At 38.2% G+C, this 20,125-nt stretch overlaps 1 protein-coding gene and 1 long non-coding RNA gene across 3 annotated transcripts; both read left to right on the top strand.

Annotated features, from left to right (window-relative positions):
• Window positions 1-1,295: 1,295 nt before the first annotated feature.
• LOC306996935 lies at window positions 1,296-2,845 on the top strand. Its single transcript, XR_013797216.1, has 3 exons — window positions 1,296-1,596; window positions 1,670-1,753; window positions 2,255-2,845. It is a non-coding gene; the product is annotated as an uncharacterized lncRNA (long non-coding RNA).
• An 8,519-nt stretch (window positions 2,846-11,364) lies between these two features.
• LOC306997623 (uncharacterized protein) lies at window positions 11,365-19,871 on the top strand. Of its 2 annotated transcripts, XM_079610985.1 has the most exons (4): window positions 11,365-11,507; window positions 17,545-17,793; window positions 18,104-19,060; window positions 19,480-19,871. In XM_079610985.1, the coding sequence occupies exons 2-4, from the start codon at window positions 17,709-17,711 to the stop codon at window positions 19,557-19,559; spliced, it is 1,122 nt and encodes a 373-aa protein (XP_079467111.1). In that variant the 5' UTR covers window positions 11,365-11,507; window positions 17,545-17,708; the 3' UTR covers window positions 19,560-19,871. The 2 variants fall into 2 exon arrangements, with proteins under 2 accessions (XP_079467111.1, XP_079467110.1); XM_079610984.1 differs by having other exon boundaries at window positions 18,104-19,866.
• Window positions 19,872-20,125: the final 254 nt, after the last annotated feature.

The following is a 20,125-nucleotide window of genomic DNA, read 5'->3' as shown; positions in this document are numbered from 1 at the left end:
AGCTCTCCTCAGGACAGCAGACTGGTGTTCACGTGAGCAGATGACAGTTTTCTATCGAACAGTCTTGAGTCAAACCGCTCAAGCCATTGATAAAGTTGGCATGTCATTGCGTGGGCACTATGAAATAAAACGCTTTCATTACGTGGAAACGTCGCCGTTATTTTCTTTAAGATAAGATAATGAAGTTTTACGGAATGGGTCATACCCGTCCTGAGCAGGTAAAGTAAAACCCCACTTATTCAAGGGCGTGCATTTATTACATGGAAAGAGCAAACGCATAATAGGTGTCTAAAATGCATACCCACGATTCCGATGAATCATGAATAATACATGTAATTTAACTTAATGTCGTTAAACTGAATGTACGAAGGAAACAGCTGAAGCTGAAATAACTACAACATTAATAACACAGAAATAAGAGCGCGTGGTTGATCTATCAATCAGATGCGCTTTAAAGTTGCGTTCGTAATCGTTAATAGGCTTTAGCAAAAGTAGACACCCGGCGCGTTTTCTTTCAGAATCATAAGGAAAATGTTCAGTATAAAGAGAACAAAGAGGGCTTTTCTTACTATTCCATTAGGAAAAGTTAGTTAAGGTTTAGTTGGGAAAGTTCATGCTATTTTTAGTCTCGCCATAGAAGGATGTATACCAGGAACACTTTACGGTTGTGTATCCCTTAACTATCCTACACAATAGTTAGCATGAACTAACAATACTTTTAAAACCTTTTTAAATCTTGGCTTATATACATTTATACAAATGCTTATGTATAGGCTATTGAAATATTTTTTATAGTAATAGATTCATTAAAACTAACATGAACTAACATTAACAATGAACAAAATGTTGTTGCTTTTTTTTATTTGTCCTCACTCTCTGACCCCCGTAAAAATTTTAACGTAGCCCATGCCTGTAAAGTATATAGAAATATCGGAAATGTGTTCAGATATCAGATCGGAAATATCACCGTTATTGAAAACAATTATATCGCGATATATATTGATATTAAATGATTGTGTATGTGTTACGTTGTGGGTGTTGTTTCTTGTTCCTTGTTCTTGTCTGTCATGTCCTGTTAGTCATGTGATCCTGCCATGTGTTCCCTTCTTCTTTCTTGTTTTACGGCGGTTGGCATCCAGCTTATTGGTGCATTACCGCCACCTTCTGCTCCGGAGTGTATTTTTCTTACACTCTTTCCCACTTATACACTCACATTTTTTCCATTTACTCATACCCACACACACATGCACAAGATAATTTTTTTAAATAAATAAATAAATTCCTTATCCTACTTATTTTCCAAAATATCGAACTCTGTTCTTCTATCCTCTACTTATAGCCCATTGCAATACCTCCCTCACATTATATGTATTATTCTTCAAATCCTATGTGTGGTAGGGTGAGCAAGTCCCCTCCCATGTATTTGGAGTGACAGCCTATCAACACCTGATTCCTGTCTATTTAAAGACTGTTTGTCACCTGGTCATTTGTCAGTGTTAGCTCCGCCCCTTGGTGCGGGCGTGCCGCCATTCAATGCTGGACTAGTGTTTGGTTGGCAGCTCTGCGGTGGTGTGCAGGCTGTTATTTTCCCCCCAGGTAGGTTATAGTTAAATATTTGTAAATGTAGACTAGTGCTGTTTTGCGTTAACCTGCGTGCTTTTTATTCCAGTTGGTTTGTTTCCATATGTTCCATTCATATGTGTAAGCTGCTGTGAGCAATCGTATGCCTATGTGGTTCCGTGATGATCACCTGGTACGTAAAGTTATTCTTTTAACTAAATATTTTACTCAATTGAGCTAACCCTCTGATGTTTTTAGCAGATATTAATTCCTTGGAGGATGCCCTGTCTTAATGTGGGCGTTGGGCTGATCGTTTACCTGCATAAAGGCCATTTTGACTACGCTGCTGTTTTGCTGCTGTTTCATTGTCTTTTGCTGTATGTTTTACACGCTAAAACCATTTGATCCGTTTACCACTGCATGTGCCTGAGTTGTGCATGTGGGCCTGCTCTCCAGTCATGGTACTAACGGCTGCGTGTGTGCTAATGTTTTTTTTCTTTACGTGTCTTGTTTTAGTTTGTTGACTATCTGGACATTTATTTGGTTGCAACCTTGTTGCTCTGTGATTTATTTATTTTGTCTACAACTCAGTGCTCCTTTATGGTGAATGTTTTGCATCACCAACAACTAAGAATTTTGTGATTTTATTATTTGTTCAGTGTATTCATTGTCTTTTTGTGTGTGTTTATTTTAGGCTGATGGACCCCGGGTTGGGAGGCTAGCTTTTCTTGCCTTCTGGTGGTGGTATTTTAAGCACTGAGTGTGGTTTACCGCTTACACCTCACTGGGCGTGTGTGTGTGTGTGGGTGCGCATGGTTTTTTTGGATAAGATACCTAGCTAGCCTAACCTGCTACGGGTAAGCCTCAGCCATTTTTCAGTAATTTCATTTTCTTTATTTTGTGTGTTGATGAACGGTGCTGTACTAGTCAGTTGAGTACAATTATGCCTTGCAGTAACCTGAGTTTTATCTATTTATGTGAATTCAATAAACCATTTTTGTACTGATATCCACGTCTCTTTGCCCTCCGTGGTAACGAACTTGTGTGCCCTATTTCCATTGGGTAGTTATTTCCCCTTTCTCTGAAAAGGGGTGGCGTAGTCAGCTTGTCATATTGAATTACCACTATACAAATTGGTAGTTTTCAACCGTTTACCCCCACCACCACGCTACATATGGAAAACCCCTGATTCTCTTAAATAGGTCATCAGTACTCTGATCTGTGCCCTATCTTTTGTGCTCAATAACCTTTTTAACGTGAACTCCTGCACCCCTATCTTCCTCAGTTTTTCCCTCATCACCTTTCTCTGTTTTTCATATTTTCTACAAATCATGATTACATGATCTACTGATTCGTCTTCTTCACATCCCTCACACCATCCTGTCTGATGTTTTCCTATCATTCCTATTTTGTTTAGTGTACAATGTCCCAACCTTAACTTCGTAATCACTATTTATTCTCTCCGATTCCCACTTCCCATCCAATCTCCTTTGACATCCCTTTGAATTTGATACAAATGTATCCTCTCTTTCCCACCTTTCTTGCCACCTTTGATTTAATTTCTCCCATATAATGCTTTTAACCTCTGCTTTACTCATTTTTATTTGCGTTTCTATGTTATTTTTCAATAATGCCCTCTTTGCTAGATTATCTGACATCTCATTTCCCCTTATCCCTACATGCGCTGGTACCCACATACATATTACCTGACTACCTTTATTAACTATACTAGTAACTATCTGAAGTACTTCATACAGAATATCTTGCCGGCTTTTTATGTGTTCCCTTGTCTGATGTGTCATGTTGTCATTGGTTCATTGGTTCATTGTTCACAGGTGTCCCTTGTCTAGTTGTTAGTCATGTGTATTTAAGCACTCAAGTTTGCCCTGTGTCTTTGTCTAGTATTGAATGTCTATCCAGGTTCTTGTTCTGAGTTCCATGTCTTTGTTTTATGGTTTGAATTAAAGTTGCATTTGGGTTCTCAACCAGCTCGCCTCCATTAGATTAGATACAGAATACTAGACCAACATGGACCCAGCAATTCGTCTCTCCCGCCTCAGCCAAGGTGACCGTCCAATTGAGGATTACGTGAGGGAATTCTGTGAGCTTGGAATTTGTGTTCCCCCTGGGACGGTGTCACTGTAACACCGGGCCGGTCTCGGTTGTGTATCTGTCGCCATAACAACGCTAATGACAGATCAACATCAGGTGCGGGGGATTTACGCTGGGATCTTTGATAGGGCTGTGGAGGCAGACGGACTAGATAAAAGGGAAGTGCAGAGACAGTGAAGTTGTCCTTTCCTTTGGTGTGTTCCCCCGAGAGAAGTCTTTCTTTGGCGGTGTTGCTGATTGGTGGAGGTATCTGGAGAGTGTTGCGGGGGCTCCGCTGTTCGGCTGTATGAAGGGTGCAACGGCGATTGAGTGAACACGAGTGAAGACGTCAAAGGATGGAAAGAGAGTGAGTTATGGGAATCGAGTGAAGACTGGAGAACGCCATCATCATTGGAAGGGAGATAAGTAGTATGATCTTGGATCTTATTGAATGTATGCACCTGCATTGAGACGGATGTAAAGTTGTGAAGTGTATTGATCACGAGTGTCGTGTCACTTGAGAGTGGGTGGATTGAGTGATCATTGAACTCCTGTTCTCTTCTTCCGAGTGTGGGCGAGCAGCGAGGACGCTCTTTCCCCCATGCCAGTAAGGAGGCATCCAAATCCCCTCTATTGGATGAGACTCAATTCAGCACGACAGTGGAAAGAACGATCGTTGGGTGAGTGCTGGCCTTATTGCACTGAGAGAGGGAGAGTGGATATGCAGTGCCTGAATTGATGTGTTTGCACAGTATTGGCTTGAAGTGAGGTTGCAGTGTGTGGGGAATATATATATACTAACCGCCGTTTACTCACCATCTCGAAATTTCATCGCTGTCACTGAAGAAGGACTCCAGGTGTTGAATGTGAATATTCATCCTTACATGTTGGAAGACTGCGGGTACTCGTATAACTTACTCTGTCTGCTCAAATAGAAGAATCTCTCCGACCAGGTTCCTTTACGTGATGTTTGCTGGAAGGAGAGACGGACATTAGAAGTATTCCCTCGTTGGCTCGACAGAAGCACCCCCCAGCCGTAAGCTCTTGTCTCTGCATTGATGAGAACATGCATGCAACTGAATTGTTCTCTCCGTCTGTTTAGTAGAAGCCGTCCCCCGCTGAAGTCCTGTATGGGATGTCTGCTTGTGATCCTCCGCGCTCACGAAACTCTGTTCCGCTCCGCGCCAGAACAAAGGTATACGTGCTTGGATATTCACCTAGTTGTCACGTCCGGGCACGAGCTGCCGTGAAAGAAACCTCTACGCCTTCCCGGTGGTCCGCACTGGTTGGGGGGACACAGAACCATAATCAAGACTTTTTAATTAATTTTATTCAATAAACTTGTTAACTTTTATCCACTTGTCTGCTTGGTCTTTGGCACGTTCCTCGAGGTGGTCCTGGGTTTTAGGGGTGGGTGCAGTCTGGCTTGACCCCACCAACCTGTGACACTTTGCTATGGGGTGGATTTTGCTGATGGTGTCTTGAAGGACAATTTTTCGCTATGGACATAATCGCTAACGAAAAATGTTTAGTTTACTTCTGGGTTACCCTAAAAACCCCTTACAGAGATTTTATTTGAGAACATGTCACTGTTTTCACCTCCTCTGAATTTGCAGGTCTAACTATTCATTTGAGTGTAATATGTTGGCAGAGAGTTTTTCACAGACTCAGTTTCAGCCTGACGACACCAATAAAATGTGCTTAATGTGCTACTTTACAGAAGATCTCAGACATCACCGTAATGAACGAGGTGAAAACAGGGAACTTTTGGAGACAAAGAGGTTTTTCAGCGTCTCAGTTTAACATGATGACTCAGTTATTTCTGCCAGACTTTGGGAAAGTATTACACCAGTCTTGTTTTAAATGCTACTAATTTCAAACCACATTAAAATATCATATATTTCTAACCAATAAACACTGGAAATATTCACATAATGTCAGTGTATTTTGGCACTCAGAGTGAGAAGTTGAATGCAATTGTTTTGATAGAGGGAAACAAGATACATTTCTAGTTTCAACATTTTTATTCTTCAGAGATTTTTCTTTAAACACAATAAGTAACCCTGTTTGAAAAGTTATACCCATATTTGGTTTTCATTGGAAATGGGGTAAAATTCAACAGTTTCAACATTGGGACCTACCAATCTCTGTGTAAAAACAAAATAATAATTTGCCATCTTTCTAAAGTCATTTTACCCCCCCTCTACAAAATACTGGATAACTCAGTAAATATAAATCCATCACATTTATGTTTGGCTTTCTTCAGAAACAATATTAATAATATAAAACATTTTAGCCTGGGAAGTTTCTGAAATTTGGTTGTTTTGACACGGATGACCCTATAGATCTGTTTTATATGATGATAATATACAACTTTGTCAAAACACTGTTTCTAACAGCAAATATATTCACTTAACTATCAAGTAGCCTAATTAAATTAGTTAAGTATAAATTCTGTAACTTTCAGATTCCAGATCTGGTCCTGTGGGCGTCAGTATCACACAGTGATCACAGTTCACACCTGCAGTGAAGCCCCTCCCACAACAATTCACCAATAAATACTGGGAATATTCCCATCATCCTACAAGAGAAGGACAAACTCCAGGAGTAGCAGCTGAAATCTGTGTGACTGTTAAAGATGGAGTTTATTAAAGAGGAGATTGAAGACATGAGTGATCCAGAACCATCCAGAATAAAACATGAAGATACTGAGGAACAAATAGGTTGGTGTCCATTCTTGATACTTCATTGTTGACTGCTTTGGTGGCTGTGAAATAAGTAGTATATTGACGATAAATGATGTAGAAATGAAACTAAATTATCCTAACCTTGTATAAAGCAATGTGTCAAACATTTTTATTATTCAAATTAATGAGAATGATATAACAAACCTTCAACATCAAAGATCTGATACTTTATACTCACGCAGACAGAAACCTATTCTCTTGTTGTCTGCTTGTGTTAACTTGAATTTTCCTTGAAATGATCCTCCTTAAACTGATTATAACTAATTTATATGTTAATTTTAGATCAGATGGAAATACCAGAGCAAAGAGAAGAACTGAACGAAGGAAAGAAACACTGTGACTTCAAAACTCAAGGAACAAAAGCCCAAAAGCTGCACTCCTGCTCACAGTGTGGAAAGAGTTTCAGACAGAAAGGAAACCTTAACACACACATGAGAATTCACACTGGAGAGAAACCGTATCCATGCACTCAGTGTGAGAAGAGGTTCATATCTTCATCCTTACTCAAAATTCATCTGCGTATTCACTCTGGAGAAAAACCATTTAAGTGTGATCAGTGTGGTAAAGAGTTTATTTCATCATCAAATCTAAAAGCACACATGAAAGTTCATTCAGACGAGAAGCCTTATGTGTGTTCTCTCTGTGGAAAGAGTTTTTCACGACTGGACGGTTTTAAAAAGCACCAGAAAACACATGATGAAGTGAGAGATCATGTGTGTTGTGAATGTGGGAATAGCTTAACAACAGCTGACAATCTGAAACTGCACCAAAGAATTCATACTGGAGAAAAACCTTACAAGTGCTCATATTGTGACAAGAGTTTCTCTCGGTCTGGATCTCTGAAATCACACGAGCGAGTTCACACTGGAGAGAAGCCGTACTACTGTACTCAGTGTGAGAAGAGTTTCAGACGTTTATCAGGCCTTCTCACACACATGAAAAACTGTTGCAAATGATCAACACTCAATTTTATTTTAAATACATTCAGGTTAATTCTACAATATAAAATATTGAAATTGTCTTTATTTATTTTATTTGTTCAAATTATTGGAAGACTAAAAAGATTTAAGAGGTGAAGCTTCAAAAGTGTAAAAAAAATGTTTTCTCGAATTAGATATATTCATGTCATACTTATTTACTAAGTTGACTATTTTGTCTTCTGATAGTACATGTAATTATGAGAAATAAACAGAAAAATTATCTTGTCTTGACAAAAAGCGTTTAACTGTGATTGTTTAAACTGAAAACAAGTCTAATATGTGTTTGTGGAAATAGTTTTTCACAGCTGGACTCTAAACATCAGCAGAAAATACAGACCATGAGAGAAATCATGTGTTTTGGACACAGCCGGACTCTCATTGGTCTAGACTGACTCTGTCCAGAAGTGGCTTCACTTTTTCCTGTTTGCATTTGTTTGATTTGTTCATTTATATGTCAGTCAGAAATCATTCACCGCATTTCCGATCTCCGAGGTGGCTAATTCGTACAAATTCATAAAATTTTAGCTAAATCGTACATATTTAATGAGTTGCCAAATTTGTATGAATTTGTACGAATGACCCCTTCCCTAAACCTACCCATCACGTGGGTTTAGACAAATCATACAAAATTCATACGAATTAGCCCTTTTAATCACTCGTATGAATTTGTACGAAATGGTCATGAGATAGCGTTGGTCTTGGTAGACCATATTAAATTCAGTCACATTTGCTTGTGTTTGTTTGTGGTCACAGGACTGCACAAAACAACTCTCTTTCAGGCTTTTAGTTCAAAAGAGTGAACATTTAGAAAAATATTGATAAATTTGTATGTTTTTTATGTCACATTTCTTTAATGAGATTGATCAATTCTATACTGTCTCAGAAATGCCATTGAAAATAACAAAAATGCCCCCCAAATTCAAGATATTGGGGTAACAAATATGTAATTTTCCAATGTTTTTATATTTACATGGAACAACTCAAGCATCATAAGCAACATAAAATCAAGAGTGCTGTTTTCCCGAATATCAGATTCATTGTAAATGTGACATTACACAACTGCTCCGTGACCAAGTTATTAATGGGTAACTTTACATTTTAGACAAAGTTTAAACTTAGACAAACTAAAGTAGACAAACTTACTATAATTTTATGGCTGCTATAGTCAATCGTTATCAACAAAATATATATTTTGTTGATAATGAATGAAAAAATTATAGTAGGCTAAGTGTTCAAACGTGTTATTTCTAATTAGTTAACCTTACTTTAAAAAGCAATCATATCGACCTCCAAATGTTAAAAGTATTTTAGAATGTGCAGAGAAACAGAAACGCAGGGAATATTTAGTAGGTTTTTTAAAAGAAACAGGATTGGACAAGAGAATATAGTGTAAAGGTAATTTAGTATTTGGCAGTAATGCAACAAATTGGATGCAAGCTGCCGTAAAACCCCAAGGAAGAAGAAGAAGAAGCCTTACTTTCCCCGACTATTGAGCATCACAGTCCCGCCCACAGCCGGTGCCGGAAGTAAGAATTCAATACAATTTCTCCATAGACAGTTGGGGTATAAGCCATAAAAACGTTACCATACATAGACTTAAAACCAGCTACGGCTGTACTAAGCGATTGTATATGCTCATATAAACGCCAAAAGTTTATGGGGCACTAACCTTGTTTTGAGATAAATGCCTTTTATTCGCGATGTCTTGGATAAGTACTTCATTACCCACAATCCTGAACAATCCCACAGTGATGCATCTGATTGGTGGAAGTCATGTAAACCCAGCGAAGGTCCGTGAAAAAACAAACGGACGGCGTTGCCATGGAAGCAGGATTCTAACGTAGAGACCTATTTTTTTACAGTCTATGGTAGAGACGGAACGAACTGTTTTCTTTAGCGGAAGCCATATAAATCTTTTTAAAATGAATAAATTCCTTTTTAAATTAATATTTTGTGTCAAATTATTGATTTATTTTAGGTAACCATGTAATAAGCGGGATAATGTATAGCCAGGGCCGGATTAACCATTAGGGCAACTGGGCAATTGCCCAGGGGCCCAGGACATCTAAGGGAGATATATTTGACAAATATTATGTCAAATATTATGATTAAAATGTCTCCACGATCTGCTTTTGAAGAAATATCGTAGGATCGTGCATTCTATCAGTTTGCAGTTCTGGCGCCTCCGTCTCAACATAGGCTACTGTACAGCGCGACGTATATTCACATGAAATGCAGAGGAACGGGACACTGTAGTTTATAAAAATTAATTATTTGCATGTGCTTTAAAGCCTTGCCGGTTAAACATGTCATTCGCTGCTGATGTGCTGTTCTAACGGAGGCTTTTCTGAGCGCAATAACGTTACACCCCGACGCGCACATGCACTAAAAGCCTGTATAACAGCGCCTGTTACTGGACTAAGTTATCTTTCGAGTCTTATTGCTCTAATACTGTCAAATACACACAAGGTTTACATAAACAAAGTTGGTTATGTCTAAAGTGAAAGATCAGTAGAAAAAAATAAGAAACAAATCTGCTTGTCAAATGTGTGTATATTAGACTCGTCGCGGGCAGATCTTAAAGAGACAGTAGCCCTAATAGTAAACATGCTGCCGCTTGTCCTTAAAGGGACAGTTACCCAAAAATAAAAATGTCATTATTTACTCACTCACTCTAATGTTGTTCCATACATGTATTAATTTCTTTCTTGTGCTGAACACAAAAGAAGATATTTTGAGGAGTGTGGCTAACCGGGCGGTCCTACAAGTCATTGTGCCCAGGGGCCTCTGAACTCTTAATCCGGCCCTGTGTATAGCGAATACAACTCGCGAAAGGCTGATTATGAGCCCGAAGCGGAGGCTATAACAACCGCCTCGCTTTACATTATCCCGCTTATTGGCTACCTACCAAATAAATCAATAATTTGACACAAAATATTAATTACATTATCCCTTACTTATCGTTCACTGTAAATAGGCTACTGTAGCCTTCATATGGTATGAGTCTTATCAAGCATTTTATGATGCCACTGTCAAAACAATATTTAGCCTAACGTTAGGCATACCTCTTCATGCATTTACTGAACATTTGTGTAATACTTCATGGCAAGTTAATAAACTGAATATGACGGTCCAAGAGCAGACCATGCATCAGGCCGGTGGCGTTGTGCACTTTCTGGTTTGCCGACCATCACTTTTTAATTTTCACTTGTTGTGGATATTAAGAAAATACATTAAATGTTATTACAATTAAGGATGAACTATAACATCATGAAAATGAGCATGGACCTCAACCTGTCCTGTCAGCAGAGTGTCCTGTGTCATAAAGGGCTTTGAAATAAACACACAAACTACACACTGACTGAACACACATGTGTTGACGACATTGAGCGGTGATTTGCAGTCAGGTACAAAGCACTGCACCATGTTGCTAACGTTATCGTTAACCGCTTTCACACACGCACACAATATAAAATACACGATGATAAATATAAAATTCAATACACAATACCTATATAAAACAGTATTATTTTTATTTACACGATTACTACTGAAAGAACTGCTATTAACTACACATTCACTATATAAAATTCACTCAAAAGGCTCTTTCGCGGTTGGCTTCAGTCGACTTCAGTGGTTTATGGGATGAGTAGTTCCTTCGCTCGGAAATGAAAATATGTACAGTCTTGTACCTGTGCCTTTTTTTTTGGATTTTCTCTTCGTTTTTTCACTCGAAATGATATGTTGTATGTTTATGAGTTTAGCCGTAGCTGGTTATCCTCAGACATGCTCTAAAACTCTTTAGATACAGATTTTTCCAAAAGTCAATGGGAGAAATTAATGGGAAATTTACTTCCGGCACCAAAGCTCTCTCGGGCTGTGGGCGGGACTGTGATGCTCTATTGCCTTACTAAATGAACTAACCATTTGAATACAATGGTATAACATGCGGCCCCTTTAAGAAACATGATGACATCGCGCACTGCGCCTGCGCAGAAGAGAAGCGAGAAGCGAGAGAGACGAGCTGAAACTTTCACCAGTTGAGGCTGAAAGTGACGCTGTTAACGATCGTGAATGAAGGACAAATGTGGAATGTTTTCTTCGGATGCCGTATATTTCCAGTCTGCAGGTGAGAGATGTTCTCAGATTACAGAGTTTAACATTAACCAGCTCCAGAGTACAAGCGCTCATATCGTGAATAATGTTTGTCTGCACTGGAATCACACGAGCGAGTTCATACAGGAGAGAAGCAGCGCTAATGTGGAGAGAGTTTTAGACATTCAAGCTCTGCAGTGAATCATATAAAGAAGTGTTGTCCAAGTGTCACAGTGAGCAAAGTATCCATTCATCCAGTGAGTTTGTTTGCTGTATTCTGGATAAATTGAGAATTATGAATAGGCAATTAAACCAAATAACATGTCATTTACTAGAGGCTCTGACAAAACGCCAATTGTTGCAATGCAGCCTTTTTATTTATAGACTAAATATTTAAATTATATTTCTTAATCGTTTTGAATGATTGATTCAATGACTTGTTCCATTACTGGATGTATGAGCGTTTTTGAACGAATGAATTAACTGTTTTAGTGATTGATGAGAATTGGGCAGAACAACAACAACAACAACATGTAGGCCTAACTAAAATTAGCAAATTAAGAGTCTAACAAATAATATGACAGCGCCATATCGTTTAACTGAGCTGCTAAAAAGCATCTTTATCTCATTCAATAGTCCCTGTTTTCACCTCATTCATTATGGTGATGTCTGAGATCTTCTGTAAATTGGCACATCAAGCTCGTCATTAGTGTCTGACAAACTACAGGATCATCACTTTATGTGTTAATCACCTATCGATGTGTGTTTTATGTTTTACCCCTCAGGTTAAAGTATAAAAATACCATTAAAGGCTACAGAAACCAACCCTGCAAACTCTCTTTCTGACACTGAAATAGACATCAAATACATTCAGGTTAATTCTGCAAGATAAAATATTGAGATTGTCTATTTTTTTAAATTGGTTTAAATGAATGAAAGACTAGAAAGATTTAACAGGTGAAGCTTCAAAAGTGTAAAAAAAAATTGTGTTTGCAAAATCTGAAATAGATATATTTATGTCATACTTATTTAGGCTACTAAGTTTACTATATTGTCTTCTGATAGTACATGCAATTATGAGAAATAAACAGAAAAAACATCTTGTCTTGACAAAAAGCATTTAATTAAGACGAAGGGTCACTGACATACTTTAAAATATATTTTAGCATTTTGTTAATCGACAGCCTAACGTTACTTGAGTAACTTTACCCCAATCCTATCGCGGCTCTCCCGGTGTTAGTGTTATGCCACAAGATGTATGGATAAACTGTTTGATTTATAATTATTTGATTATTTTCACATTTCACTTACCCTGCTATGCATGAACAGCTGTTTCTCAATTTTTGTGTGTTTCCCATTTGAATGATCAGCGTATGAGGCGCCTGCTGCGCTGGGACCTATAGGCTTTAGCTTAAATTTTGATGAAATTATTCTCTAATCTGTTGCATTTTGTGTCATGAATATATCCCTCGAATGCATACTGCAGTCCCTTTTGTCTTGCTCTCTCAGATATTTCACCTGTTCGCCAAAAATGACTAACTGTCTCCTTGGGAATGTCTGACACCGGTGCATACACACTGTAATAGACGTGCCAGGCGCGTAAGCTTGTCAGGCATAGCAACAGTAACTAAGGGGGGCGGGGCTTAGCGAAGTGTCAATTTGGAGACAATGGCCCTCATTTATGAAAAGTGCGTACACCAAATTTCCAGCGTACACCCAAAACCACGGTGACTTTGCGATTTATCAATATGGACGTTGGCGTACGGCACGCTCAAATCCTACGCCAGCTCAGGAGGTGGTGTACGCACGTTTTGAGTTAGAGCTGAAATGCGCAAAAAAACAATTCCTAACACCACAAAATGCACTGACAAACTAAAGATATGATATATTATGACCCACTGTAAAATATATAATAATAACAAAGACATTCTTCTTCTAAATAACAATAAGCGTCATTAATAATCAAAATCATAATACTAATAAGAAGAATATTACAAATTGTCATGCAATTATTCACATCATCATCACTATTGTACACCCCATTACATGTGACGTCATGCGAAATTCAACGCTTATAGTTTCAAAACACGTGCTGTAAAATAATGCATTGTGATAGGTAATTTGCTCAACCAACCAGCGATTTAAACTGGATTTCCACCAGAGAAGTTTCTCCTCTTTGCCGTCTTCCGTGTGTCCATGGCGTAAAATGAGGGCGTGGGGGAGGCGGAGACGTGAATATATAGGGGCGTGTTAATCTAATGACGATCGTTTTCAGCCGCGGCATTTATCAAGAGGCAGGTATTGCGTACACCTGAATTTCAAAGGTACGCACAGCTTCATAAATCAGGCGGTGAGAGGAGTGTAAGCATAATCTCACGCCAACATATACGCCCGTTTCGACGCAAGATTGATAAATGAGGGCCATTGAACCTATTTTTTTACAGTCTATGCAATGAACATATGAACCGTTTAGCCTTGCTGCTTATATTTATCACGCAGTAAAAATTAAAACGTAGTCCATGCCTGTAAAGTATAGGCCTATAGAAATATTGGAAATGTGTTCAAAAATCATATTACCATTATTGAAAACAATTGTATCGCGATATATATTGATATTGAATTATTGTGTATGTGTTGGAGGCATGAGAGAAAGTAATAGGAATAAAAAGGAAGAGGACATTATTTCGAGAATGAGATTTGGGCATACTGGGTTAAGTAGTACGCTTAAAATAATAGGGAAACATGAAACTGGGATGTGTGACGTCTGTAATATTAATGAAACAGTAGAACATGTAATTATTGATTGTCATAGGTATAAGGAGGAAAGAATGAGGATGAAAGACTGGTTAAGTAAAGGAAAAATTAGATTTGAAATGAAGGAAATATTACAAATGAATTCAGGGCATGTAGGGTATAGAGCAATATTTGTGTTTTTGAATAAAACAGGGCTTATTAAAAGGATATGAGTTTAGGCGTTTTTTGAAAGTTGTATATAATAAGGATGTGAATGATAATGTATTAATATTAATAATGTTATTAGATATTTATGTAGTTATTTATTGGTTTTATTTATGTATTTATTTATATATTTAAAGAGTAATGAATCGAGTAAAGGCTATTGTGATCCACACTCCATATCAGAAGGTGGCGGTAATGCACACATAAAAGTTGTTTGCCAACCGCCATTAAAAGAAAACAGAAGAAGAAGAAGTGTGTCTCTCTTTGTGCTGACTGTTTGCTCCTCTGCTTGCTGCGTCTAAGACTTTGTAAGTTTATTTAAACCTTTTGTATTGATATGAATTTGATAACTGTTGATTTGTTTAAAGATTTCCTTTGTTTATGTGAATGTATACTTATTATTATAATTTGTATCAGTAAAGTTAACTTTGTTTGATTGTAGACACCAGCAATATGCAGCAATTGTAAAGCCATATTAAGGAAATGGGAGAATGAAGAAAGAAAGCAAATGGCAATAAATCAATTGAGAATTAACTTCTGGACTCATTCCTGTGTTCTAATCGACACACCATTCTGGTAGCACTCATCCTTAAAGGGGTATGTGATTTGCAAAACGGCCGGCAGATTTTGAAAATACACAACTCAAATGGTCCTACCTTCTTTCCTTTGACTCCACCCATTCAAAGAACATGGACATGGAGGGGGGGATGGTACGACCGATTGATTGACACACTTACTGTCCAATGATTCTAGGTGGTCTTGGAAATGATTGGCTGGAGTTTTTCGAGTCCTGCCCGTTCCACAGATGATTAAATTGCTTAATTTTTATTTCAGTGCTTCTTAAGGCCCTTTCACACCGGACGCGTACACGAAAAAGCGAAACGAAAAAGCGAATAGTTCGCGTGCGAAATAGGGACAATTTGAGGAGCTCGTTCAGACAGTGGCACCGCATCTGACGAGACAAACCACTAACTTCAGGGAACCAATCGGTCCGGAGCAGCGTCTGGCAGTCTGCTGAGGTGAGGGCTATGTTTACATGCAATCAAATAAACAATCCACTGTGTGTGATTGGCTGAAGCCTTTTCTGTCGCCGCAAAAGTAAAAAAAAAAATCGACATCGAAGCGGAAAAAAAAGTCGTTTTTTCGCCGCAGCACATTCGCGTTCGGTGTGTAAGCACTCATTACACAACAGCTGATCAAAAAATAAAACCATCGCGCGAATTATTCGTGCGTCAAAATCGCGTCCAGTGTGAAAGGGCCTTAACTCAGTGGCTGTAAGTGGGTTAGGAATAGGATTTTAAGTGATTTTGAAAAAATGGCCAAAAAAGAGAAATACATACCCCACCTTTAACCAGCCCAACACTAAATATTACACAGGTATGCTAAAGTTATCTGCTGACTAGCGTCACATGCAGCGAAGCGGTGTTTCTGTTATTCTAACGTCCGTTTTCAGAGCATCCAAGAGAAACAAATGCATAACAGTAGCACCGAAATGAAGCACAGAAATCCGTGTTGATATTCGGTCCGGTAGATAACGGTCGTTAAGGCACCAGTGCCGCGACTACGCTAGCAAAGCAAAGCCAGTCCTTCACTAGCTTACAGTGCGTTGGTCTCTTTTTTATTACTTATTTCTCTGCATTGAGTGACAACCCTCTCAAATATAAGACACACAAACAGAAAAATAAGTCTCAAATTTACTGTCTGTAATTGCAAAATTCTTGCTTGCTTATTGTGACATGATAGCAACCCTTCTGCTGTGATAATGCAACCTCAACTACGCTATCAATATCCAAAGTAGCCGAACGTTATGTCGCCTATTCATGTTTTTTCTCGAAGTTGGCAGTAACATATCAAAAGTTTTTAATGAAATATAAAGGAGTTATAAGAATGGAATCCTTACCGTTTCCTTAGGCACTGGAAGCTGAAGGTCTGCGGTCTGCTCACTCTGCTGGAAAATGACTCTAGGGGCAGCGTGCGTCGTACACGTGTGCGCCTGCCTAATAATCGGCTTGATATAGGTGGATATTGGCCGATGCCGATTATGTTAAAAATGCAAAAAATCGGCCGATTAATCGGTCGACCTCTACTAAAAATACCATTAAAGGCTACAGAAACCACACCTGCAAACTCTCTTTCTGACACTGAAATAGACCATTCATGATTAGTGCAGATCTGACTCTTTTCTCTTTTATTTGAATGTATATCTGAAGAGAAATGACTGTCTTCAAAAAAGTTTCAATGGCATCTTCTTTTATCTTATCTCAGTAATGCCTAATAAAGTGGTGTTTATAAGCGCAGCGCTGCTTGTGTATCCGCTGTATTTCTGCTTTTCCACAAGCGCCACCTTCTGTCAGAGAGTGATTCTGCATTTTCATTCAGCATGTCTGTCGTTTTTGTTCATACACGATTACATACATAATTTTGGGGTTTTGTATAAAAGCATTTGTTTCGTCAAAACTGTTTGCAAAGTTGTTTAAATCACATTTTTATCTGCATTTTACGTGTTAAAATTTTACCATAGACATTGGTGTTGTTTCAAAATAACTTTGCCACCTAAACAACATTTTCTTTTTAAATATCACAATCTTCTGAAATGATTTCAGTTTTTATGAGAATACCACCCCCCACCCCCCACCCCCATTCAGTCTGTACACATTGTTTTGTAAAAGGTGCAGTATGTAACATGCGAGTACATAATTATGAATCAATCTTCAAAAAAAAAGTCCAATAGAAGAGCGAGCGTTTTAAGGAGAAGTATCCAGTCAAGGAGCTCTAATCTTGTTCGATTTCTGATTAGTTAAGATATTAATTGAATAATATAACATCTTGGTTACTAACGTAACCTTGGTTCCCTGAGATAACAGGAACGAGTACTGTGTCTTTCTAGATGCTATATGGAAAACTAATTTTCTCCTATTATTTAAGCCTTTTATTAAATGACGCAGTGCTGAGAATTGCACTGACCAATCAGGGCGCATCCTGAACCGAGTGCAGAGCCTGCCAAATATAAGCAGCTCGTCTCGCCATAGAATAGGGCTGGAAATGGATCTTATGTGTTTTCTGTTAAAGTAATCCAGTATAAATTCTTTTAAAAATCTTTTTGATTTTTCCAGATCTGGTCCTGTGGGCGTCAGTATCACACAGTGATCACAGTTCACACCTGCAGTGAAGCCCCTCCCACAACAACTCACCAATAAATACTGGGAATATTCCCATCATCCTACAAGAGAAGGACAAACTCCAGGAGTAGCAGCTGAAATCTGTGTGACTGTTAAAGATGGAGTTTATTAAAGAGGAGATTGAAGACATGAGTGATCCAGAACCATCCAGAATAAAACATGAAGATACTGAGGAACAAATAGGTTGGTGTCCATTCTTGATTCTTCATTGTTGACTGCTTTGGTAGCTGTGAAATAATAAGTAGATATTGATGATAAATGATGTAGATATGTGTCTAATTGATCCTAACCATGTATAAAGCAATGTGTCAAATACATTTTTATTATTCAAATGAATGAGAATGATATAACAAACCTTCAATACCAAAGATCTGATACTTTATACTCACACAGACAGAAACCTATTCTCTTGTTGTCTGCTTGTGTTCACTTGAATTTTCCTTGAAATGATCCTCCTTAAACTGATTATAACTACTTGATATGTTCATTTTAGATCAGATGGAAATAACAGCGCAAAGAGAAGAACTGAATGAAGTAAAGAAACACTGTGACTTCAAAACTCAAGGAACAAAAGCCCAAAAGCTGCACTCCTGCTCACAGTGTGGAAAGAGTTTCAGACAAAAAGCAAATCTTAAGACACACATGAGAATTCACACTGGAGAGAAACCGTATCCATGCACTCAGTGTGAGAAGAGTTTCATATCTTCATCCGCACTCAAAATTCATCTGCGTATTCACTCTGGAGAAAAACCATTTAGCTGTGATCAGTGTGGTAAAGAGTTTATTTTGTCATCACGTCTAAAAACACACATGAAAGTTCATTCAGAAGAGAAGCCTTATGTGTGTTCTCTCTGTGGAAAGAGTTTTTCACGAATGCACTGTTTTAAACTGCACCAGAAAACACACACTGAAGTGAGAGATCATGTGTGTTGTGACTGTGGGAAGAGCTTTACTAGAGCTGAGAGTCTGAAACTGCACCAAAGAATTCATACTGGAGAAAAACCTTACAAGTGCTCATATTGTGACAAGAGTTTCACTCATTCCGATTCTCTGAAATATCACGAGCGAGTTCATACTGGAGAGAAGCCGTACTACTGTACTCAGTGTGAGAAAAGTTTCAAAGATTCAACAGGTTTGAGAAATCATCTGCGCATTCACTCAGGAGAAAAACCATTTAGCTGTGATCAGTGTGGTAAAGATTTTATCACATCATCACATCTAAAACAACACCTGAAAGTTCATTCAGACAAGAAGCCTTATGTGTGTTCTCTCTGTGGAAAGAGTTTTTCACGAATGCACTGTTTTAAACTGCACCAGAAAACACACACTGAAGTGAGAGATCATGTGTGTTGTGACTGTGGGAAGAGCTTTACTAGAGCTGAGAGTCTGAAACTGCACCAAAGAATTCATACTGGAGAAAAACCTTACAAGTGCTCATATTGTGACAAGAGTTTCACTCATTCCGATTCTCTGAAATATCACGAGCGAGTTCATACTGGAGAGAAGCCGTACTACTGTACTCAGTGTGAGAAAAGTTTCAAAGATTCAACAGGTTTGAGAAATCATCTGCGCATTCACTCTGGAGAAAAACCATTTAGCTGTGATCAGTGTGGTAAAGATTTTATCACATCATCACATCTAAAACAACACCTGAAAGTTCATTCAGACAAGAAGCCTTATGTGTGTTCTGTCTGTGGAAAGAGTTTTTCACGACTGAACTGTTTAAAACTGCACCAGAAAACACATGATGAAGTGAGAGATCATGTGTGTTGTGATTGTGGAAAGAGCTTTACTAGAGATGAGAATCTGAAACGGCATCAAAGAATTCATACTGGAGAAAAACCTTACAAGTGCTCATATTGTGACAAGAGTTTCTCTCGGTCTGGATCTCTGAAATCACACGAGCGAGTTCACACTGGAGAGAAGCCGTACGACTGTACTCAGTGTGAGAAGAGTTTCAGACATTTATCAGGCCTTCTCACTCACATGAAAAACTGTTGCAAATGATCAACACTCAATTTTATATCAAATACATTCAGGTTAATTCTACAAGATAAAATATTGAAATTGTCTTTATTTATTTTATTTGTTCAAATTAATGGAAGACTAAAAAGATTTAAGAGGTGAAGCTTCAAAAGTGTAAAAAATGTTTTCTCAAATTAGATATATTCATGTCATACTTATTTACTAAGTTGACTATATTGTCTTCTGATATTACATGCAATTATGAGAAATAAACAGAAAAAACATCTTGTCTTGACAAAAAGCGTTTAATTGTGATTGTTTAAACTGAAAACAAGTCTAATATGTGTTTGTGGAAATAGTTTTTCACTTCTGGACTCTAAACATCAACAGAAAATACAGACCAAGAGAGAAATCATGTGTGTTTTGGACACAGCCGGACTCTCATTGGTCTAGACTGACTCTATCCAGAAGTGGTTTCACTTTTTCCTGTTTGCATTTGTTTGATTTGTTCATTTATATGTCAGTTAGAAATCATTCACCGCATTTCCGA

This window comes from Phoxinus phoxinus, assembly GCF_949152265.1.
Source record: "Phoxinus phoxinus genome assembly, chromosome: 4".
Taxonomy (NCBI): Eukaryota; Metazoa; Chordata; class Actinopteri; order Cypriniformes; family Leuciscidae; genus Phoxinus; species Phoxinus phoxinus.
This window is presented reverse-complemented; position numbering and strand designations above follow the sequence as displayed.

Coding starts and splice junctions, on each gene's coding strand:
- LOC306997623 (XM_079610984.1), top strand. CDS start 17,709: ATGGAGTTTATTAAAGAGGAGATTGAAGACATGAGTGATCCAGAACCA. Junction 17,794..18,103: donor AGATACTGAGGAACAAATAG/GTTGGTGTCCAT, acceptor TGTTCATTTTAG/ATCAGATGGAAATAACAGCG.